This window comes from Buceros rhinoceros, unplaced genomic scaffold, assembly GCF_000710305.1.
Source record: "Buceros rhinoceros silvestris isolate BGI_N320 unplaced genomic scaffold, ASM71030v1 scaffold7551, whole genome shotgun sequence".
Taxonomy (NCBI): Eukaryota; Metazoa; Chordata; class Aves; order Bucerotiformes; family Bucerotidae; genus Buceros; species Buceros rhinoceros.
Window position 1 is genome coordinate 137539 of NW_010392522.1, and position 25296 is coordinate 162834.

At 42.7% G+C, this 25296-nt stretch overlaps 1 protein-coding gene across 1 annotated transcript in view; it reads left to right on the forward strand.

The window, feature by feature from the left end:
- Nucleotides 1-25296, forward strand: part of LOC104500802 — a 191199-nt gene that overhangs the window by 84900 nt on the left and 81003 nt on the right. The window contains exons 14-16 of the mRNA XM_010144518.1: nt 13820-14038; nt 15855-16107; nt 20644-20807. Coding sequence (XP_010142820.1) covers nt 13820-14038; nt 15855-16107; nt 20644-20807 — 636 coding nt within the window. The remainder of the gene's footprint in view (nt 1-13819; nt 14039-15854; nt 16108-20643; nt 20808-25296) is intronic.

Here is a 25296-nt window from a genome sequence, read left to right on the forward strand (position 1 = left end):
GGCCAAGTCAGAGCAGAGGCTCGCAGCGTAAGGACAGGCCCCAGATTACTCGGATGGCACACTGGAAGATGTATTTTTGATTTGCACTCCTCCTTCTCGATATGAGAGTGGTCTCAGTGCCCTGTATGCTGTGCCACAGCTCTTGCTAGAGCAGTGCCCGGTGGACAATGCACCGGTATTTTGTGGTGTGTCTCAAGCTACCTGCTGAAACGAAGGAAGGATGTGGCCCCACCAGAACCAAGGATGTGTGGTATTACTGCCATGGCTGAGGGCTTTTTTTGACAAAACACTTTTCACTGGAAAACAAGACTTAGAGTTTTTTTACACAAGGGGCTGATTTCAGAGTCGCACCACTTAATCTATGTATGAAAAAACAGCCCCAGACCAATCACATCAGGAGGAGGATTTTTTCAGCTTTTGGAATGGGCTAACATGATGTTCTCAAACACTGTTTAATGTAGGGGATGCCATGGACTTTTGTGCCAGACTACAAACTGCATATACAATATATGCAATACAATATATGACCCATCTGCCTCTCTGTGTTTCCTTTTCTTCCTAACTTTGTGTAGGACAGAAATACCAGCTGAGGAAATAGCAGGGACAATTATTCAGATCAATTAAATAGACTTAGATGAGCCTATATACATGGTATAGCCGTCTTGATCAAAGGATTTGCTGTCAGGCAAAGAGTTAACTAACTGGCAAATGATTGGAAACAGCTTTTTTCCAACCTGGACTGGGTGATAATAACGTGAGAAGACTGGGAGCTCTAAGAGGAATGCTCTGTCGCTGGCTGTGATGGAGAGAGCGGGGGAGACTATGGCAGGGTGGAAGATGTAGTCTGTGTCAGAGGAGAGACTGTTGCTGGGAAAACGGAGGTGGAGAAGATCCTGACTTACTGAAAGAAACTCTGACCTCAGTCAAAGGAGTGCTCACGAGTTCTGAGGTTGTGCAGAAAGGATGATAAATTTAAGCTTTTTAAAGCTTGTTTTTTTACCACCGTATGCCCAAGGAAAGATGCATCATTAACACAGAGCGGTCACAAAGCTGGAGAGCTGCAGCCCGGGAGGGTAGACCTGATCTGGAGAGAGGCTGAGGCAGCATCCCTTTTTTTCTGGAGGTCTAACACCCTTGCCCAGAAAGTTCACTGAGAGAGGCCAAGGAAAATAACGTTATTTCTCTCTCCTGCGACACAAGATCACCAAGAGAAAGAACAAACGACAGGGGTAATTTGACAATTGACACATCAAGGCTTAGGGGCTATATTAAAAGAACTATTAGACATGTCAATTAATTTTCCTTTGCCTCATTAATGAGCATCTTAGCTATGCATCTTCTGTTTGAAGCAGCAAGCAATCATTTTTCCAGGTTCCTTCATGCTATGACAAGTCAGGGCCCTCCCGAGACATACATGAGACAGGGTGTAATATAGTGTGATTATTGTTTCTAATTTCATGACTCTAAACTTTCAAGTTGAAGGGAAATTTAATAGTTATTTTGAATGCTAAATGATGTCTGTGGAAAAAAAGAAACCTATGCAATTCCATTTTTCAAAGTACCAGCTTGTTCCATATTTTTGATTCTCTTGCAGTAGCTGAGTTTATCCTCCAACTCCAAAGCTGGGTTCCAGTCCAAGCTCCAAAAGAAGAAGAGGGAGAAGAAAACAGCCCCAAAGCCAGAGCACACTTTCTTTTGTGATGGGAACTCTGAAGTTGCTGACAACCTTCATTAAATGCCCCAGCCAACTTCTGACATGCTCAGCAGTGAGTCTTGTGACCCACAAACAGAAAGCCGATCTAAATCGTGGAGTGGTTGTATTTGGCTTTTGTGTCTAGAAACTCACTGCTGGAATTTGCTGAGTGCTTCTAAAAATGTGGCAGAAGGTTCACTGACAAAAGGCATTGTCTTTGTGAATTTTACCTTCAAACCTTGAGCCCAGCAAACAAAATCTATTTAAAAAGCAGACAAAAAAAAAAAAAACCAAACAACTAAACCACCAAAACCTTCCCTCTTTTTTTTTTTTAATGATTTGACATCTTTAAGCTGAATGAGTAACATCAAATACGACCTGTGAACCAATTTGCCTTCAAGGTTAAAACAGAGAAAAATAAAAAATAACACAATGTGTTAACTCGGTTTTAAGGTTACACCTCTAAAATAGCACCAACAAGAAACTAGGAGATGTGAAAACGACCGTTTAAACTGAAGTGTAAGTTCCGATGCGTTGTGGATCAATTAAGTTTTAGACTGATTGTTAAGGAAGTAAAGATTATTAAAGCTACATATTAAGCCAGAAAAAGAGGCTATAAAATGCTGGGAGCCTGCGAGAACGTTATTGCCTGAGCCGAGGCCGAAGTTTTCAAAGTAGTCTGTGTCTCGTAACCACAGCGCTCGTTCTGGTTCTGTATCAGCAGCTGAATTCCTTCCGTGGCTTTGGAAAACTCATCCTGCCTGACTCCTGGAGGCTTTTGCATCCACACGCTGCTACCAGACTTACGGGGACTCATGGTAAGGTGAGCAGGCAGCACAGCCAACCACGGTTAATCCCTGGTAAACGGATCTGATCGGAAGGAAGGACTGATAAGGATCCTCAGTGCGAGGAGCTGCTGGAGAGAGAGGGAGGGAGGGAGCAGCAGACCCAGTAATGCTGTTACGCCATCGCGCTGGGTTTTGGCAAGGGCCGGTTTGTCCAGGTGAGGAAGATGGGACAGTTTTGCAAAGGCTTCTATTCGAATGAGTTGTCACTCGTATCGAGAGACAGGAGCACACAACACCTCAAAGCATGACACCTTGTCTGAATTCAGAGCGGTAGTGGAAAACCTTACGAGTCTAAGATAATGGGATTTTGTCCTCTAGAATTGTGTGGACGTCTTTACTGTAGACAGGTCAAAAATTAATGAGCGTTAAGGCTGATTGACAAACCAACTGTTGCCCCCCCTCCCCCCCGGCAATAATCCAGTCTTTCACCAGAATGAGGAAACCCTAAAGCTTAAATTCTGAATCGCCTCTGTGGTGCCTCTTGAAGGTTATTTAAGTCTGTCTTACCTTTATTCTCTGGGTGAACCTGGCGCTTTGAAAAACTGCAGTTGTGTCTTTCAGGTATTTGGAGTTGTTTGATGAAAAAATCTAAAGCTTCCAAGAAAAAGCAGAATCATCTTTATAAAAACATCTTTTTCTGTGAGTTTTTTTAAAAAAATTTCAACAAACTGTATTATTTACAAATTCACTTGAAGAAAAATATACACAGGAAACCCCCCCAAACAAACAAAGAAATTATTTGCATAGGAAGTTCAACACCTGCCAACTATCATTTATCAGAGGCAGCAAAATAACACGGCTTTTGTTCTGCCCAAATGCATCGATCTGCTTTGGAAGCTTTGGTCTGCTTTTGCCGGAAAGAGAGGAATATCACTAAGGCTGCTGGTCACGCTGCCTCTAGTAACTTCCGAACCTGCCAGATAATTTTAGCAAGAGGGGCAGAGGAGAGGGCAGGTCCCTCCGTTATTGCTCCTGCAGAGAGAAATGCTGCTAGAAAGTCAGTTCCGCCTTTCCTGGAAATCCTTGTTGTACGGGTGAAGTCTCGCAGCCAAGTCTTTTAGACAATCGCTTTTAGGAGTTGTGCGAGTGTTGGATATGTGGTGTAAAACTTCTTTATATTTGAGCTGAAGGAACAAGTTTGCTGCTGTCTTTAAAAGTACGTGCCCCACATTTTTACTCTAGAGCAAAACTTTCTGTTGGTTACAGGAGCTAAGTCCAAAATTTTCTACTGCCAGTGCAATATTTGATTTTTTTCTTTATATATATATATAAACACTCTCTTTGTTGTTGTTCGTTTGCGGTCTGATGAAATTGTAATCACCAAGGAGCCCTACCAAAGCTCTTTGAAACTGCAGAGGCTGATCGGGGTGTTTTCATTAGCTATGTATTTTACGCGTCTGTTTTTAAAGGGATGCATCTTTTCCAAGTCCTCCCTCTCTGCCCTCTCAGTAGATAAAGCTTTCTGTGAGGGTGCTGATGACTGAGGCCAGCACGCCACACAGAGAGGAGAGACAGCGCAGGCAGCGTCGACGCACAAATGATGGTGGGTTTTGCAGGCACTTGTTTGTAGGCAGCGTCTCCTTTTCGTGCCCCAACACCCGTTACCTATCCCTCTGCTTCTCATTATTCCCCGATACCGGCGTTTCTCACGGCGATGCTGTTTCATGTTTTGGCTCATACTGGAGGTCATTTACAGTCACACCTGGGACAGCAGTTTTGAATGTGTCTGGGAGGAAATGCCCGAAAGAAAAACACACCCCCAGAGCACGTTTTCTATCTAGAGTGCACAGAAAACACGTAACGAGTTTAATATATTACGCTTTTTTATTATGCACTTCAAGTACTGCAAAGCAACATTCATACTGGGAAAAGGGTGGCCCCGTCTCATTCGAGCTGCTTTTTGTTGCACTTAGAGGTATGTGTTCCCCTGATGCTGTGCAGTAATTAGCAAGAAGTTTCAGGATTTCATAGCATCAGGCGGAAAGGTTTGCTTCTCATAGCAAATGTCCCCTTTGGGGAGGAAATTTCAGGTGGAAAGCATTTCACTGGATCAATAGATGACACCAACAGAAAAGGAATCCCGCGTTTGTCTTGCCATGTCTTACATGCAGCTATGGGCAACAGAGGAATGTATGTTATCTAGAGATTGTCTCTGATAAGGGAATAGCCCTCAGACTCCCTGTGCAGCTCACGATCACGCATTGATTTTCAAGAAACAAGCTGTGGCAATTTCTTAATTTCTGTTTTATACCGTGGAACCAGAGGAATAAAGACATTGTCTTCCTGTTGAAAGAAAATTTGTGCTATTTCTTTCCAAAGGCAGCTAGGCAGGCTGTTATCACCTGGCTTGAACACCTTAAACACAGCTAGTATCCGTTCTGTCACACAGGATAACGAGCGGGAAGGAGAGCACTGCACAAGAAATTACAGAGTTTTCTTTCTTTCTTTCTTTCTTTCTCTTTCTCTCTCTATTTTTTTTAAAGGCGGGAGACCTGATTTCTGTAAACAACCCCCTAAAGGTACTCCCCTACCAATCGCAGCCTGCTGTACAATAGATGAGGTTCTCATTATGTATCCTCCATGTCTTGATCATAATTTCTATCGTGGTTGACATTCTGGTCCAGTTATATCAGGTACGTTCTGTGTAAGTCCTTTAGAAGACCGGGATAAAACCCTGCTGAATGCAGGATCGTTTTGCCTTGGGGAGAGAGTTAGTCAAAGTGCACATAGTTCAAGGTGGATTTCTAGTCAGATTCTGCTGTACTGGGACATTCTGAAAGAAATATTTTTGAATTGAACATAGCTCAGAAGGAATTAAATTAGTTCTTTAATGCTTGGTTTTTCTCCAGAGCCATCAACACAAATTACTTTCTAAAATAGGCAGCTAAATATAATAACGCAGCATTAAACTGAAAAGAAAAAGTTAATACTGTTATTATGCGATGCATTTTGTTTGGCTAAATTGTGTGGATAATTTCCACCATAATTTCAGTGGTGTTTATAAAGATCTTTTAAAAAGATTTCAGTTTAACATTTTCTGTAGCCGTGTTTTTTCATAATGTAATTGAATTTAAGATATCTGTACAGTATCTAAGTTTTCTCATCTTGATAACTGCTTAATAATGTTTTAAGTATAATAGTATCCTAGAGTATTCTGCATATGCACATAACTTTCTTCCCTTCCTCTTTTTTTTCCTGAGGCTCTTAAATATTTAATTAAGCCGGCCTAACGTAGATATGTGTTTCTTTCATAAAAGAGGTTTTATTGAAGCAAAAACATTTTTTTAAAATGCAGTGTTATAGCATCAGTCATCTCCTCAACCCCGAGATTGTTCTCTTTCATCCCATCCTTGAGGAAGAGTTCTTCCAAACGGTTCCTTTTAGCCCCGTTTGGACAAAGAATGCCTTGTAAATGCTCTCGGTATTTCAGGCAGTTTTCTGTTTGTGAGGGTTCTTCTCCGTGTATCGCATTTTCTGTGTAACTGCATGAACTGCCTTATCTGGCCGTGTTTAGGTCTGCAAGGGTTTACATTTAACTGCGTTCTAACTGGTGTTACCTCGGTCACATCATACCTCGCGCACTTCGCAGGCTGCTATTCTGAAATGCTTGTGTCGAGCTCTCCTGTGCGTGGACATGTTGGTGCTCAAAAGAACAGCAACTGAAAGGTATTTGATATCAACTGAAAAATTAATTCCCAATGTCGAAATTGCTTTAAATACATGTCCCATTGTTCCCCCGGATTCCCTCTGTTTTGCCTGTTTAGATCTTCCTTGCAAAATTTGCTGTGGAAAAGGAACAGTCATTTTTGTCAGGTTATACAGAAACTTCCAGAGGTCTGACTGGAGTAACACTAACGGTCTCTCAGCAGCTTTTTTATGTACAAGCCACAGCCATAGATTCACTTTTTTTCTTTCGTCTTTATACCCACCTATTCCTATGGTGCGTGAGTGTTACAAATCTGCACATGAAGCGAGCGGTGCATTCAGTTTAACAACCAACAGCCCAACGCCAGCGTCTTCACACACGTACAGTTTAACCGCGGCAAGGGAAACAGCCCAGGCAGGCAGCAGTCCCACTTCGGCGTCGGCTCGTCGCTGTGAAAACCAGATACAACTGAGGAGGTAAAGGGACTTTGATGTGTGGCTGCTTGTGTTCACATAAGCTGGCGTTTCGTTGCGGTGAGCCACCTAGCAAAAGGTCTTTCTGAAACGTCGGACCATCCCATGCAGCGCGTCTCCTGCCTGCTCTGTCCCCACAGCCGCCAGTCTGTCGGTTCTCGCCGAGGGAAGGTGGCCGTTGGGCTCCAGCTGCACAGACTCACACTCCCGGTGTGATGCTGCTGCTAATTAAATCCAGGATGGAAAAGATCAAAGCTATGCATTTTTTTTTGCTTTTTTTTTTATCCCCACACCACAAGGCTGTTTCTTATTTTGAAGCTTCATTGCTTTCTGCTACAACGCTCACTGGAAGCCTCACCCGATTGCTTGGTGGAGATTTGGCTGGTTCTGGATTGCCATTTTAACTTGGCAACTTCAGAGTCTTGTTTCCCAGTGGCCTGCCAGCTAAATTGGTGTGTTACAGATGAATGCACCGCTCACAGATGGTGTTTGAGTGTTTAGTGACTCTCGGAAGTAGATATGGATTTGGTCAGGAGGAAGATCACATTTTTCCTCCAGACAGAGCAAATGTCCTTGGGGATGTTTTCTGTGTCAAGGTAGAAACCATTCCACACATCAGGTACAGGGGACTCTCTTTGCTTAGGTGCAAGATACACCTACATATATATGTATTTCTTTCTCTCCTGGGTAGGTTATGCTGCTACTATTAACATGAATGAAAGGGATTGAATGTTAATTCTCCAGAACTTCTATAGATGTTTTAGGCCTAGCAGCTCCTTTAGTTTTTATTTTATTTTTCACTGAGAGGAGGTTGGAGGTATATTTATTAATCTGGTTGACCTGTACGGTGGTTCTTCAGGTCCTAAACTCTGTTTATTGCTTGTGTACAGGGTTGAACATCTGTGCTTCCTCACTGCTAGAGGAGCTGTACAGGCAGTGCTGTGTTTGTGAGGTCTCTCCTCCGCTGACATCTCTCAGCCTCCTGTGTGTGAGTTGTGTCTTTTCCTTGTTCATTCTTTGTCGTCTTAGTTACTTCCAGCAGTCAGGGGGCAAGAAGCAGGGGAGGAGTTACACACTTTCTTTTTTTTCTTGCCTGGCCTGCTCATGTTATGAGGGTGAATAACAGAGACTGCTGCCTTTCGTTTGTCTCTGGAGTGAAACGTAAACCAGAGCTTCTCAAAAGTTCTGAAAGCTGCACTCGAGTTTTTCATATTTGTTCCCATCCAGAGCTGGAACCAGACAGACTGGAATATTTTAACAAAGTCTGTTCGTGTAAGATTTCCAGATTGTTTTGCCAAGCCAAGAGGCTCATGCAAATGCAGTTAAGCATGAAATAGGCAGAGTTTCAGCTGCCCACCTAAACGGCAGGCTTGACTGTAGTAATTCGGGGGTTTGTCTTTTTTGCTTTGTCATTGTCAGATGCGGCTCAAAGCTGAAACGTGGAAAGCTCTGCCAGCTCTCTACGAGGAGCCACACTGTCCTCCAGCACTGTTACCACTCATATTCTGTGGTTCTTGCTTCCTTCCCCAGCTTGGTAAGAAACCTCTCCTTGCGAACATCTCGGTTAATTCCCTCAGGAAACTCTCGGTTAGCCGAAGGCAGGAGGTGGGCTCCTCTGCCAGCCTGACACCATTGGGTGAAGGCCCTGCTGAGGACAGGAATCTGCTGCTGTCTGCCAGTATTCTGTGGTCATAACCTCTTTTGTGATGAAAGCCGAGTGTCCACCATTTTGAGGCTAGCACAGACGTATCCAGAGGAATACGAAGCTGTCAGCACTTTCTTCTCTCCCTCTTTAATGAACACATCTTGGCTCCACCAACCCACAGTGTCCAACCCCCCATATGGAAGGACCTAGTGGTCCCTCCAAGGCAGCAGCTGTGCCAGCATATATCCCCGTGAGCTTCTTGGCGTGAGTGGGTTGTGGAAAAGGTTCAGCTGATGTGTTTGTTCTGGCTCCTGGCTATGCACGTGATGCAAACACACCTGGGCTGCTGCTGATCCAGAGCTTGCTGCCTGCCGGCCATCTCCTCATGAGCTGGCACAGCCTGGACCTTGGAAAAGAGCTCAGCTGCCATCGCCCTCCTCATCCCCAGGTTGGTGGGGTAGCGTGGGTGTTGCCAGGTGCACTTTACGTACCTGTGTCATGTTCTTTGTAGCAACCCAAAACAATTACTGCAGCTATCGGCTGGCTATTTTTCCTGCTTCGCAAGAATGTTTAATTCCTAAAGGTTTCCTTTGGCATTTTTGGATTTTGCATGCTTCTGGCAGCTTCCTTTTTCCACCACACCACAGGTGCACCTGAAAACTAAACCTGTCAGGATTTCCAGCATTTCTGCTGTACTTTTATCTTGGATTTTTCAGCAAGCTATAGAATATTCTCCTATGGGCATACGCATGTTAAGGGATTACCTGGTCTATCCCCTGAGGTCTTTTGCCATCTCTCTTAAAGCAAATAGCCCCTAGACAACCTCTGTAACCGTTTGTGGTACCTGCTTTCTTGGTGCTTGCAAACTGAATAATATGAAGCATTAAGTGTGTCCTGGAAGGCAACAAAAAACCACAATGTCTTCATCCTTGGTAAATGTTCTCCCTGGTTGTATTCACTTTGCATACAAATAAACAAAAGAGTAATATTTTATTAGGAATCCAGTGGATAGAATAATGGACTGTAACTCAGCAGAGCTCAGTTCGCAGCTCTGCCGTTGGCTTATTGGGCAAAGTCGTTTGTAGCATCACCGTACAGCCTGGGATGAAGACAATTTACTTATAATGCAAGATGAGATCTGTAAAAGAAAAATATTATGCAGAAGGAATAATAATAAAATCTTTCTAATGATAATAAATTTATATGGTTTATATACGTGTTTGTGTTGTGCACAGTGGAATGAACCAGATTCTGTTCTGCCTCATGCTCCATCAGTGGTGGTTTTAACTGGTTTCTGTTTTAAGGGGCTGTATGTGTTAATACATTATTTTTAGGCATACCTTCAGATACAGGTGTGCTCTTCCACTGAAAACAGTGGGTAACACCGGGCAGGGTTTCCTGCAGCTTCATACTCTTGGTAAGCCATCAAGGACTTCACGAGTTTAAATACCTGCCATTTGGGGCGATGGTGGGGAGGAGTCTTTTCAATTTGTGAGATGAGTAAATATACTGCACAGATTCTTTGACTATGAGGACTGTGATTCCCTGGAAGTGATTTGCATGAAGTCATTTGGGTCCGCATTTGCACTTTAAGTCTTCTCTGGCAAAACATCTATTTTTGCCTTATTTTATGCCATGTGAGTAACAGATATGTTCAGGACCAGATCCTGAATACCTCAGCAGGTAAGGCACTCTGGAGTGAGCAGGGTTGCACTGGCTGGAGAATTTACCCTCCCCACCGGCTGTAAGGGCCAGTCTTGCAGTGCTTTGTATAAATGTTCGCCATAGTCTGTCAGCAGCAGAGCTGTCACCCAGCAGTACACGCTGCCTTCTATCAGCCATTGCTTTCAGTCATCATCATCAAGTGCAGCTTAAGAGAATCTGTGCATCATTTCTTTCCTTCTCAACAATTTCCATTGAAATAATTGACCTGCTTTTATGGTAATTCAGTCTCTGCTATTTGTTACTGCAGCATTTTGCAAAGAAAAATGCAAAACTAATGCCCTAGAACAGAAACATTCAGCCAAATTACTTACCAGTAATCCAAGGAATCACGGATAAATCCATTGCTCAAGTAGCTTCTCATTTGGAGCTTCATATAGTTTTCACCCAAGGGTTGAGATTTGGGGTTTTTTGTGGGTGGAGGGCTTGTTTTGTTTCTGAAAGGTAATACTCATGCTCTCTGCCCTGGAGCAGCTTTATATAAATCTCTTCTGAAAACTCTATCTGCCAGCACTGTCACTCCACCCACGAGCTTTCACTAGTAGCATCAGCTAAAAATGTTTAAAGGGGCTGTTTCCACTTGTTTGGTGTGTTTCATTTCGTGTCTCTGCCTCTTCCTTTCTTCATCCTTCAAAAAAGTCAGGAAGAGTTATCTTTTAAGCCCAGTGTTTTGAAGTGAAAAGCAATAAACAGCCTTATAGCATGATTAATGACTACTCAGGAATAGTTTGCTAGAACTTACAAGTTAGTTGGGGCCCACTGAATTTGTTTTAAAGTAATTTAAAGTAAATGAAGAGATTCCAGTTACAGGTTGGGACCTTTGCTGGGTCACTGGCCATTTTCCACTAACTTTTATCACTGGCAGATGGTGTTTGTGTGAAGATGTTACACAGCCACAGGGAAGTACATGCTGTCACAGAAGTGACACTCAGAATCTGGACTTCTGATAAGTTAAACAACAAGGGGGATTTTAATTTCCATTTAAATGCTGGAAATGATAGTTAAGGTATGTGATAAAAATCATCAAGTCTTTAAAAGAAAATTGCTGTTCCCAAAGTAAAAATTAACGTGGTTTGGTCCTACCTAATGGATCTATTTTTCTTGATTTCTTTGACTTCCAGCAAACTTGGCTGTCTGTAGAGTTTCTGAGCTGCTTTTTCCAGAGGAAAGATGCACCGAAATAAAGACTTTGTACATGTTGCCCTGCCGATTTAAGCAGGGCCATTGCCAGTGAAAAGCTTCTAGAGCTTGGTAACAGCAAATATGCTCTGAATTTCTCTACTTCCCTTTGGAAGTTTGTTGAGGAGGTGGATTCCCATGGCTGAGAGCACCAGAATCTCAGCAGGAATGACATAGCTCACAGGTGGAGATATTAGCTGTCTTTTGACCTCCTGAAAGTGGAGGTAGGCTGGGGAGCAATGGAGCCATGAAGGCACAGGCTGGGTACTTCCATCGCTGCCGAAGTCTCAGGGTGGTTCGGTAGCCACGCTGTGTATGGTGCGCGTCCACGAGCAGCTTCCACGTGATGAGCTACAGAGCTTAAGTGTGTTCGTGAATCTCCTGTGATTTCATTGCCAGATCCTGCATCTTTGAGGAAGAAGTCACCTCACCTTCCCAACCCAGCATTTCAGTCACTGATGTTTCTCAGTGTTCCTGGTGCTCCAGGACTGCTGTCAGTGGAAGAGGACTTGGTGTTTCCAGCTCCTTGGGCTGTGTGTCCTCCTCCTCAAGCTGTGTTGTCGGGGGAAGGATTTATGCCTTGAAACATTTTGCATGTGGGATATTGAACATTTCACTCTGATGTTGCTTGTTTGGAGGTAGGTTCACTTAGTAAGTTGGGCCCAAATAATCTAGTAGAAAACAACTCCTATGTGAAACGAGGTGGTGATCTAAATCCAGACTTTTGTGAAGAATACATGGCTACTCGTCTTCTTGGCACAGAGATGAAGATTGGCAGCGATTCCTCTAGCATGTGGATTTCTGACACGGGTGAGGCTGGGTGGGACATCTGTGTAATTCTGCTTGTTTGATGAAGGGTTAGAAGAATATTATGGGCTAAGATGGTGGTTTTTCTTTTCTTTTTTCTTTCTTTTTCTTTTTTTCCCTTTTTTCCTAAACAACAAACTATTTGGTGTAACTAAATAACTGTGGCTAATCTTGCCTTATTAACTCTTCTCAGGGAGTGAATACCTTAAGAGTAGATGGAATCTACTTAGAGATGACAGAAATTTCTTTATATAGAAAGAAGTGTAGTATAGTCTAGCTTCAGAGCTCAGAACATCTAGAATGCCATGCTTATTGTAGTATAATACCACGGTCAGTTATATTTCTTATTTTGCAGTTTTCTTTCTCTCTCTTACGAGCCTAGACTATGAGTTCATAACAATAATATGTGTTGTTGATGTGGGTAAATAATGACAATTTGAGGAAAGAGATTCATGTTGTGGCCCCAAGTCTGTTGTGACTGATTAGGATATAAGCAAAGTGGACTGCAAAGTCTCCGAAAGCCCTTCAAACCCTCTGTCAGTGCAACCTCTAGTCACTCCAAACATCACCTGTCTCAGCCCAACAGATGTGTCTCCGTCAAGTTTTGGTGATTAGTACTGGGCACCTTCTCAGTGACCCAGAATGTACTTTTTGTGCTGTGTCCCTGACAACCTCTCCTCCCGTTCTTCAACCAACCGGGTAACTAAAGCTTGAGCCTTCTCATGAGGAAAGGAGCTGGCTTCTCCTATACACGCACTCTGCTCAACACTGAGGATCAGTGCAATCCCAAGGCCGGTCCCAAAATCCAGAGCCATGGCTGGCAAGTTTGGGGTTTTATTTCTCCTGCTTATTCAATCCTCAACCAACTGCAGAATCCTTTTAAGTTTCTCCATTGCAATTCACAGTTTTCTCTGTGACTGCTGGAGGAAGAAACATACACAACTATTCAAGGAATCTGTATGTGTAGGCAAGAAAATGCTTTAGAAAAGTATAAAATAGAGTGCAAGTATTGCTGCCACTTCTTCTCCAGTCATATGCTAACTTTAAGAAGCCTAGCTTGTTTTCTTCCACAAAAATACCTTTATTCTGAACTCTCTGAAGCCTTAATCATTATCAGTAACAGTTTGAACATGACTATCTCCTATTTAGTCCTAGAGTTGTGCATCTCAGCTGCTTAGTTATTCAAACTGGTGGAAATAAGCATAGCAGTTAGAAGTTTCCGAAGGTCAAAGAAGTCACTGTCTTCTCAGCTTTGAATCAACTGAAAGACTCCAATTTCTTGGGAATGTAATGCCAAGGCTACATCTCTGAATCACATTTCCTTTTTTTTTTCCCCCTGCTTTGAAGCACAGCAGTAATTAGCTTAAGGGGCGAATCACATCACACGCAGTGGTAGAATAGTGTACAGTGCAAGTTCCTTTCTATTTGCTCTCTCACTTGAAGAGTTGACGAGGTTTTTTGCCGTTTTCTCAGAAAGAAAATAAGTGATAAATTGTTCCTCAGAGAGCAATTTGTGAGAAAATTAAAATGAAAGCAAAAGACTTTTAAAAACTTGGTTTTAACTATGATTTGTTGTTTTCTTTATAAAAGCAGCGGCATGATTTTGGGGAGGAAGCCACCTATCATTGCGACTGCAATGGAAAAAACGTTCTGTTTTTTTTACTGTCAGATGCATCAGTCAATCAAAAGTTATGATTGGACCCTGGACCACATTTATCTGTATAACAGGACTCAGCGGTGTTTTAACAACTGCTATTTCTTATATGTTTTCCCGACTGACTCTGTTTTATTTCCATCCATTTCCAGCTGCCGTTCTGCTGCTGAAGGGAAGCTGTCCAGGCAGGTTGTCGAGCGTTTCCATTTCGTGCTACACGCAGCCTTCTCGGAGCTGGGGCCCGTGCACTGGCGCTCCGGGGAGTTCTGGCTGCTCTCGCTGCTGGTAGTTTTGCTTTGGTTCGCGAGACTTTACCTGCATTATTTGAGCCAATGGCTCTTCCTTCAGACCATCTCGGTTCCTGTTACAAAGTAAGTCCCGCTGCCGCCTTTCTGTGTTGAAATGTTTAAGCGAATAGCTTTATTCAAAGCAGTTCTTTTGCACTGTGAAGAGAATTGATGACTAAGACTCATGCTAAGGACTCTGCATGCAGTACTTAGACCGGGAGAACAAGGATGACATCCAGGCTCCAGATGATCCGATATGTAAATGTGTCCCTAACAGAAAGATGAACGTGTTATTAATGTAAATTTTCAACCCAGAACAGGATGAGTCCCTTTGTGTACCTTGTGTCCTGCCTACCTGTCTCCCCTCTGGAATACCCAGCCGGTTATGTATCTGCCACAAGAATCACTTGTTGCTTGGGATCGAGTATTTAAAAATGCCTAAGAGGTGCGCAAAATTGAAGAAGCATTTAAATCATATTTCATGTTACCGAAGTGATCTATGTGTAAAACCCTTTGAAGAATTTAACTTTGATATATCAGTTTTACTGTGAGGACTGCAATGGGTTGACATATTTTAACTGTATGATACATTGACTTGAGCTGGGGAATCAGAGCTCTCTAGACTTCCAGCAAAATCATTACTTGTCATGAAAAAAAAGATGAAGAACAAGTCCACGAGGTGATATATACCTCGTTCTCCCTATGTTGCTGTGGGGTAGAGAGTGGGTTTACAGGGCAAAAAAGATCAGTTATGCTTAGGGAAGGGAAGATTTCTCTAACAGGAACTTTCTGTTTTTCCTTTTTTACTTCACTTAAAATCATCACAGAAACCTGAGTCAGTCAGTAGAAGCAAGTCGCATGCAACTCTGTGACCTGTACTTGCTGTGATACCGGGGTTATGGGCTGGAATGTGAACAGGATGTCTGAGCAGGCTCTGGACAGCCCTGGGGATTGATTGATTGTTCCTAGATCATAACGCAAAGCCAGCCTTCTCTAGCTTCTGGCCTTGCACAGCCCAGGTGCGCTCAGCCTGCTGGCAGTAAAACTTCTGCTATGCCAAGCATCAGGAGTCTGTGAAAGCAAAGGAAATGCAACGGAAGGAATCAAAGTGTGTGAGAGAGGTGGTCTTGTTTGGAGCACGAATCACAGCTGTCCCAGGCAGTCAGCAAGATAAAGGACAATGTTCGCAAGCCGAGATGCCCTGGATCAGCATCCCCATCTGTGGCTGTGTGCCTGCAGGACATGAGAAGGAGTTGAGCCCTCTCTAGTCCCACCAAATGCAGTGGTGGTAGCACCCTCAAGTCAGAACCAAATGAGAATCAAACCACTTCACCTTTAGTTAGAAGCAGAATTTAAGCCACTTCAATTGGCTTGAAATTTTCTTCTGAAATTTCAGCAGCCGCGTGTCACTCCCAATACCACCAGGTTCCTGTCTCCTGCACTGCCAGCAACTCTGCTCTTTGTGTGAGCTTTGCAAATCCTACCATCCCGTGGTGGCAAGAGAGACATTTCCAGTCACTTTAGGGGTGCTAAAAGCTGCGTCTTCCATATCACATTTTCTGCTTTGTGCAGCATCCAAAGTTGCCGTAGGATGCAGAGGTGGGGGGAGCCCCTGGCATCTGTGCTCACGCTAGTGCTTCTGGGAGCTGATGTCTTTCTACAACCCTGGCTGCACAGTCCCAAGGGCCTGGATGTGCATCCACTGAGCTGAGAGTCACAGCGAGTCAAAGGACAATGAGGCACGAGGAGGAGAAAAAAAATTTTGAGCACTTTGTCCAGTTTTTGTTCAGAGAGTTGTGGCCAAGATCCAGCATTACAATGCAACGTGTATGCATGATTCTGGTTTTTTAGTGGTTTGCCCAGGAGCACAGACAAACTCTCTTCTTTTGTTTGTTCTCAGATTCCAGCTTTTCCCTCACACTGTCGAACTGTGCTACCAGAACTCCCTGCTGCATACCAGTGAAGAGTTGGTCATGGTTGTGGTGGGACCCCTAACCTTGAACGCAGTGCTGCTTCTTACGGTCCTGATCAGTTGGGGCTGTCAGCAGCTGTTTGACTCATTCCCTTCCTTCTTGTCAAAGTTTATCATAGCTCTGGGACTGTGGACAGTGCTGGACCCCTTGGCAGTGTTCATAGTGGATTCAATCCTGGGGGTAAGTCACTTAAAATAACTTGGACATAAGACCTTGACGTAGAAGTTTGTTTTATTCAGTGAATCACTGAAAGATATGAAATTCCACCCCTGGCAATGGAACATGAAAGTTAAAAAGAAATTAAATAATAATGTTATACATTACCTTTTTATTAACAAAATTCCCATCTAATGGAGTCACTGTGTTTCTGCATAAAATTAAGAGCACTGTACCAGCCATATATGGAGGTGAAGTAAATCCACCACTGGCATGATTGCATCTGCTTTGCGAAGGATTACTGCAATTTGGGATGTTAATGGAGGTGGGTTAATGAGCAGTCCTGATTATTAGCGCTTCGGATTTTTCTAAGCACTGAGACAGACAAAATGAAAACATAGAGGTTATTGTGCACTTCTCTGACATGCGAGGCAGTTAATATAATTTGCTGGCGCACCTAAAAAGACTTATGAGATTGAGAGACAGACATCTCTCTGTGTGGGGAAGGGAAGAGCTTCATCATGAGTAAAATCACGAGAGCGAAGCTCTCAACTATGTGCACCTCCTCACGCGCCGTGCAGCCCGCCTGTACTTTGGCTGGGGCTTTTATCACACCCGAGGTACTATGCAGCTTCCCGGAACATGGGTTTCAGATTTTCCCTCACCCCCTAGGTGACACGGGGCCCTTTCGATGGGCACAGGGCACTGAGAGCTTTTCTGGGATGCAGTATTGCTGCTGTCCTGCCCTTGTCTGTCTTTCAAAGACACTTCTGTTCCTGTTGCTCACTCCGGATCGAGCGGTGATCCCCAGCCTGTGCTGTGGGTTGGTTTTTCTCAGGTCTCTTGGTTCCTCATCCACTAGCCTGTGCTGGGCTTTCGAGAAGTCCTGTTAGAAATGTCATTTTCTACTGTTTACAAGCTGTTTCCCATTTCAGTGATTTTGAAAATTAAAATTCAGCTGTTCAAGAAATTTAGTTGGAGCTCACTTGGGAGGTCATTGGAGTATGTTAAGTGTGTGGCAAGACGCTATAGTTCTGACTTGGACAACCTGGTTTTTTTTTTTTTTTTTGTAAATTTGATGGTGTAAACCATGCACAGAATTTAATTTTAATTGTAATTATTCTGATGAAGATTTTTATTTTTTTTCCCCAGGAGAAAAAGGGGTATTTGCCCAAGATCCAGGCTAGGAATATTTAAAAGGCTTCCCCTCACCCCGCCAAATACTGGTGTATTTGTAAAAACTGGAGGAAAGGCTGAGGTCTGCCTTGTCTTTCCCACACTTGCATTGAGAAAACCATTGACTTCAGCGGGATTTTGTTCAGTTCTAGTCGGACTGGATTTGTTATCAATTTCAAACAGGGCTTCTTTGTTTGAGCAACATGAGATACAAATAAAGTCACAAAATAAAGTCTCAAAATTTTTGATTGCAGCGATAAAAAAGCACACCTCTCTCTGGGCTTCATGCTGAGAATCAGGCACTTTTACCCCCCACGATTCGGTTTGGTAGAAACTCATTTGTTCAAATGTTGCGCAATATGCTGTGCGTGTCCTTTCCAAAACGAAACGATATCTCATACATGTGTTTTCATTACTGCATTTGTAATTTTTTTTTCTCCTGGCATTCTTTCAGCAGCAATTTCAGCTTTGCTTGCCAGTCTATTTTAGATCAAGCATTTTTAAAATGTTGTGCTGAGGTAATACAAGTTATTTTAGTGCTGGAATGTATTTTAGTATCCTAAAAGGCCTTAATACTTATGAAAGATGACAGACAGCCCTGGAGACAAAGGTTTCTCTGTTTACTAACTAGTTTTTATTATTATTGAGGGAAGACTCAAGAGCCAGTTCCATGTTTGGGGGGTTTCAACTCATAGTTCAAGATGCTCTGTCGAATGTGTGGTTCTAGGATTGATTTACTATCAGCTTGTAGAAGGATGTTCCAGGGCTAAGAAACTTCCCTGTGATTCTGGAGAATGCAGTTCTAGTTCCCGTTCAGCCAGAGCTCTCCTGGGGCCAGTGGCTTGGTCTCTTTGTAGGCTGTAAAACGTGGACAGTAACATCCCCTGTGGATATGTGTCATCATAAAAACCCATTAGAGACTGCAAAGTCACTCTGCGGTGTGATGAGCACCCACGACAGATATTGACAGAAATTACTGAAACCATTTCAAATCAGGTCACCTTCCTTGGGCTGTGTCTTTGAGGACCACAGAAGGATCGACATGATCTTGTTAGAAAATATAGATAGAAGGATACACCTGCCCCGTGCCATCTTTCCCTTGCCAGAAAACTGTTCAGATAGGAGAGACGTTGATTCTTCTTTGCCATGCAGCCTCTTACCTCTCTGGAGGGGTGTCAGGAACGTGACTACCGTGCAGAGTCCTTGGTGGACAGTCTCTTCTGTTGGAAAGCAATGGAGGCAAGAAGAGAGGATGGAACAGGGAGATAGAATGCAAGCAGGAGATGATGTATTTTAACTGCTTTGTAAAGAATACAGACAGCTCTGAATCAGTGACTAGCCTTTACATGCCATTACCGTTTTCCTGGGACTTGTAATTTCCAGTATAAAACCTGGTGTGTTGCAAAGGGTGGAGAGAGAACAGAAATAAACTCAAGAATCTCAGTCCTCGTACAGCTTGTCATTGGACTTGTAATTGCCTTTATTGTGCACGTCATTGCAAAGGGAGCAAAAAATGGGGACGAGGTTTGGGCTCTTCCCGAGGAAGGTCAGGCACGCGGCTCCGGAAGGTGCGGGTTTCTTGAAGCCTAAGCTCACAGGCTCCCTCTCAATGATAAATACTGGAGTTTTCGGTGGTGCGGTTTCGTTTCACATCCACAAGAAGTATGTTACTGTGATTTAATATGGGTGTGGCTGTCATTTTAGAAGTGTCACTTTAAAATGGGAAAGTTGAAGAGAGGATTTATTTTAGCTCTGAGCAGTAGAAGACCCATGAGCTGTAGCCGAATTCTTCTAAATTGATCCAGCAGAGGGCAATAATATGTCAATACAGTAGCGAGCTCTTAAGAACCAGACATGGAAAAAAAGAAGGGAAAACACGAATTTTTTTTGAAAATCCTTTCCCCTGTTTTACTGGAAGTTTAATGAAACATAGAGTGCTATGAGACCTTCCGGATTCTTTGGGAGTCTTTGCAAAAAATGCACAAACCACCTTATTCCCAACTAAATGACTGTTTTTGTACTATGAATATTAATTCCTTGCCAGTGTTTATAAAACTAAAGATTTGTTTCCTCATCAGTAGAATGAAAATATTTATGCATGTGTACTTGCTTACAGAGCAGTTGAATGTGAACTATTAGTAGCATAACGAAGTGGATTATGTGATAGGCATGTACCTTTGGAGAAGCAATTAATGATATAACCTACGGCTGCTATTTGGTACAGTTAAGAGGTGTCTTTAATTCCACCACAGCAGTAGGAGTACGGTGCAGTCAGATCTTTTCAGAGGTATTGGTCTCATTGTGACTCTGTTCCTTCTCAGAAAGAAATAAATTAAATGCGAGCTATATCGTAAAATAATGCTGATGCTCGTTGGTTATTCACTGTTACAGGCTGTTCTTTGCAGCTTCCCAAACTGGACTGACTGAGCACTAGGAGTGGGGGCGTGAAGGGAATATCTGACTTTCTGACTTAAAATGCTTCAGACAGATTTAATATAATGCATGTGCATAAATTAAAATTCCGCTTCATAATGGAGAACTTGTCTCTTGCACTGAAAAAGGTCAACCCCTTTGGGCAAGACTTCACTGAACCCTGCTGCTCTCCCCTGTTGATCTACTTGTAGTTGCTTCCTCCATTTTTCTCACCTCATTGGGTCTCAGTGAAGCTTTGTGAATCCAGTACCTTGTTTAACTGATGCTGCTGTTTGCAAGGCTAGTGGGAAAACTATCCCAGGAGTCAGCTCAAACACATGCAGCTGCCCTGAACTTCCCTTTGGTGGTCCAGGTAACATGATGGTTACATTTGTTTTGCAGCGGTAGCACCAAACTCGGACTCGGTCCGAAATTGGAAATTGGTGTGTATACACCCCCCAAAGTACAGACTTAATAGTGTAACCTGCTGAGTCTGGTAGGAACCAGCATTTTTCTTGTGACAAGGGCAAGTCATTTTGAGAGCGGTCACTTTGGAATTATGCAGAAGTGTTTCCTGCTCGCTCAGCACCCCGAAAAACAGCAGCCTAAGCCATTTGCTATTATGCCTCTCTGGTCATGGAAATAAGGCACATTTCAGGCTTCTTCCCCTTCCACTTCTGAAATCTGCTCCCAAAGCTCACGTGGACTATCTTCACTGGGACGTGGGTTTTGTTCAATGAGCCGCCTCTATCGGAGAGGTTCTAACTGTACTAAAACGCATCAGAAAATAGTTCATTTCACATCTCATGGTTAATATCAAAGGTTGTGCAGCAGACTCCTGTTTCAAGCTGTGCACCCCACAAATTACAATTAAACCCATCTTATAAAGAAATACAGGTTCTTTTATGACTATAGCTAAACAGTCTGATCAGGTTTGGCATTTTCTTATGTTGATCTTTTCCTTCATGACAGCGACTTGGGAACAGTGTAGAGAAACCCATCGCTGATGCCGCGAAGCTCTACTGGGTCTTTGTAAGAGCAGAGGAGTCAGGGATTCCTGGTGCCTTAATCACCGTGATGCTTTACACAATCCTGTTCATCCTCTCATGGACAGTGTTGTACCTGTACCTTTTAAGGTATGTCTCTTTATCTCATTATTCCCTCAGGAGCTGAGGCTCAAGCTCCTTCTCCTGTAAGATAAAATAAGGTGATATCAGAACAGATGTATCAATGTCACATATCTAAAGCCCAGAACCGCAGACAATGAAGGGCAGGTTAGCTCCTGCCTAACTTTTAAAGCGCTGGTATTGGGTGGGCACAGCGAGTCAGAGGGAGCCAATTTTTCCTCAAGAAGAACACAATGACACCATCATTTTTCACAGGGTCTAGGAGCCTCTGTTCCTTTGGTTTCAGGCAGCGGTGTCCCTGTCAAGGGTTTAACCTCTAAAGCGTGTGTACCTTTGACTTAGGGACTTGGGAAGGTGTTGTCTTGAGGCTTCCAAGCAGGGGTTTTGTGGGAAATAGGAAAAATTTGGAAACCTGAATATCGTGTGAAGTGCAAAATCTCTGAGTCTGCAGTGGCCCCCAGAGTCTTAGAGCCTTTTGATGATAGAGGATTTTTGACTGGATGTGATTGAGTCTTTAACCCAGTGCGTGACATGACTAATTCAAAGAATTTTTCTGTGTCTTCATCCTTTTACCAGTATATAGTTCATCATGAAATTTGACCAACCACTTTTCATGCCACTTTTCTAGCAGGTCGCATTAGCTGCACAGTCAATAGGGACAGGTGTAGGACACTGAAAGTGCACGAGGTAGGCTAAGATGTTTAATGAAAAGGCATATTTTCTTTTTTCTGAGTGACTCATGTGTACTGCTTCACGAATTTTGTATTGGCCCTCGATTCACCCCGTGATGAACCCTGTATGGTGGCAAGCACCGGTACAAAGCCGAACGCAAAGGCAGGATGCAGGCAGGTGTAAAACCAGAAAAGCTCAGCATTGATTCTGTCTCCCCCTGACAGGATCATCCCTCAGCCTCCTTCCCACAAACTCCCTTGCAGCAGGCAGAAGAAGATAAATGGCAATCTAAATTTCTGCAAAGTATTTCAAAGCTCCTGCATTCCTGGAAGCTGTACACAACTCCAATGTACTGGTAGTCTAGTTAATTAGTTTTTGAGATGTTAATGCCTTCTTAATCATTGACTTAATAGTTTTGAATAGCTTCATAAGTTTTAGCTGCTGTCGTTTATTACTCAGGAAAATTAATTTAAATTAAAACATTTGTAAGGCAGGTTTTTATGAGAATATTACCAACATCTTCATTGTCTGGGGAACAGGTGCAAGATCATCAAAGGTTCCTTTCCTTCTGGATCAATTTTCCCATAATGTTTTCCAATAAAGGGGTTGGGGGAGAATGTTACTAGGGGAAAAAAACTTGTCTTAGTTTGACACATTTTAAAAATGATTCATAGCAAAATAGAAAAGCAAAGAGAAGATAACAAAATCTGTTACAGTGCATGAGGCCTTTGAAGTTCTTTGCTGGATAATAAAAAGAAGCATTTTGAACAGTGGAGTCTGTGCAGAATAAATTTATACTATGAGCTTCTGACACCGGATCGTCTTTTTTTTCCTTGTCGGTCCCCAGCCCAGCACAGTGGGACCCTTGGACCTAGGTCTCTTGAGCAGCACACTGTCAGTCCACCAAACCTTTTAAAATGTTTTTAAGGAGAGAACCTCTGCAATCGATAACACCATTTTCTGAATATTGATATAACAGCATTTATTTTCTAAAGAAAGTAGTATCATAACTGAGGCAGCAGTACCCCTTTGTGTGACTATTTCTCAGGTGTATCTCCAAGATATTAAATGTAATATTGCTCGACTCAGAAAACGCGGTTTTTACACAGGCATCCACCACATCTGTATCTTGTAAGGCAAACCAGTATAGACATGGAGTGATGTCTTCTGTGTCCTCAGACACCAGTCCCCAGGGAAGACTGTGGCTGTTGGATGGTGGAGTTGGTGCCGTTGATTAGAATTACTCCGCAATTCGCCATTTAATAGAAGCGTTCAGCTGAACAACCAGGAAGCTACTGAAATCGTGGGCAGGGGATAAACAGCAGTAGGCATCTATTTGTGTCTTTATAAACCAACACACCTCAATAAATCGGGCTGCTCTTGGGTGTCTTGGGACATGTAACGTGGAAAGATATTCTAATTACGTCTTGGAAAAATGAAGTGGCACTGGTTGCAATTCCTTCATTTTAATTCCACTAGACATTAGAGACAGTCAGGAATTAGTTGGCGAAATGTTTTCTGCACTGTGAGAAAATGCAGACCCATCTCAGCTACGAGTGTCTGCTGGAAAGAGTCTGAATTTCCTGGTATTGAAATATTTATTGGGAAAAAGCTTAAAAAAATCTTCATAAGAAAGTCTTCAATGTTAACAGCAAAATTACTTACTTATTTTCTACAGTCGTTTCCCCAAAAAAGATGAGAGAGGCTCAAGTGTAATAAATTGTCTTAAGCCACTCAAACTACCCTTCAGTTTTTGGTTCATGTAAAATTTTGAGAAGTCCAATTTCTGCTCTGACTCTGGAGAGCAAATTTCAGTGTTTTCTGTTCTTTCTAATAAACAAATGAACTTGTAAGGTATAGTGGGTCTCATATCTCTAGACAATAGCATCTGAGTTTTGTTTTGTTCTTTACTGCCTTAGCAATAGAAAGTATTACCGTCGTGTTTATAAGGAGCCATGTTAAGATACAAGAAGCAGTGTTTTATTAATTTCTGTGCCACAGAAAAGAAATCAAAGCAGGTAACAGGAGCAGGCTGAGTACTTTTGGGCAAAAGGAACAAAGCTGGAAGGCAGGCTTCATGATTCTTAATTAATTCAAAGTTAATTATATTGTTTATAACCATGTGCTTAAAATCTTCATATAGAAAATGTTTATGGCAGCAAATAGACAGTAATTTAACTGCATTAAATTTTACTTCATTTGAAATAAGAATGTTACATTAAGTGAGCTTAAATAAATGGCAAGGTCTTTTTCTTGTTTAGCAAGATAAGTGGCAAGTTATTTAAATTGCTGACCTGGAATTTCAAAGATGAGCACCACAGAATATCATTGTTCCAAGAGGAACAGGAGGCCAGAATGTCCACCAGCTTGTTTTCACCTAAGCACAAGATAATTATAAATTATGAGTCAATGCTGCGAAAATTTATCTCTGTGTCAAAAGAACATCTCATGTAGATCCAGGGATTATGAGACAAATGTTTGTTTGAAGACACTATGGAATTTGGGAAGTTAATCCATTAAGGGTATTAGTTTTTTAAATATAAAAAGAATCTTCTGTATCATCTTCTAAGCTACTTTAGTATCCTACTCTCAGCACTGATTTGCGGTTCACACATTAGAGCTTTTTCTGTTATTTGTGGGTAGCCAGTTTGCTTATATTCCCAGGACTACCTAAATCTTGATGAGCATATCTTTGAGCTGCTCTCCTCTTCTGATAAGAGAATCCCGAAATGACTTCTTGGAAACTACAGTGAATTGAGGGCTGCAGCTTCAAAAAGGAATGTTTCAGAAATGAAAGGTTGGGGGGGGGGAAGTACAGAGAGTGCCTTTGCAGCAAAGCAGGAGATATAAATTCCTAATCTGATGCTGAGTCAGGCTGCCAGATTTCAGCATCAGAGTAGCTACCCCATCACAGAACCTCTTGGATGTAGAGCTTGACCCTAAGGTACGTATTCCTCTTTGAAGAGAGAGCTAAATCTCCTCCTATGATCAAGGTGAAAAACTCTCTGCTGGTGTATCTCCTTATTTCTGTTCCACGCTAAATCTCGGTCGTGGGCAAAATTGTACCAAGCAGCTCATTGAGTTTGCTTCTCTGCAACTGCTGTGGACACCGTACGGTGAGGTGCTGAGCTGGTGTAAATACGAACTTCATTCCAACCTACTTGAACAGGCCACCGCCCTCCACCCATGCCCACACCAGTGAGCACTCACATGGCAGCGCAACAATAAGGATCAGCCACAAGATCTAGCACTGCTGCACACGACGAGAAGGGTGAGAGTTCAGAGGGTCAAAGGAGTTGTGCCTGTGTTCGCTTTCCCACGTGCCAAAAAATGAAGGACCTACGCAGCCACAGAGAAGTCTCACCACTACCCATCCAGTCTCTGGGAAGGATGCAAAAGCTGCGACTGTCACCACGGAACAGCTGAACTGTAATAATGCATTTGCTTGGAAGAGGGGACAAAAGAAAGGACCTCAGTTCAATATCCAAAACTGAGATTCCAGATTTTCTGATCTTTATTTTCTGAACCCCTGGTTTTGGCATAAAAGTAGAATGAGAGAGAGATGAACTTGAAGAGGTCCCATTTGAATTAAACAGCAGTGTTTTGAAGTTTTAAAGTTCATCTAAGGCTAAAAATGTGACACTAGGCTTTTCCAAAAGCCTCACAATATTTCTTGGTTTCACCTACATTAAGAAATACCACACAGCAAGCCTTTCTTGTGGTAGAGAATTTTACTGCGTGGTGCTTATTCAATTCCCTACCGCAGCACAGAAATGTCATAGAAAAACAAAGCCAACAAATGAAATGAACTTTTCTAACATCAAGA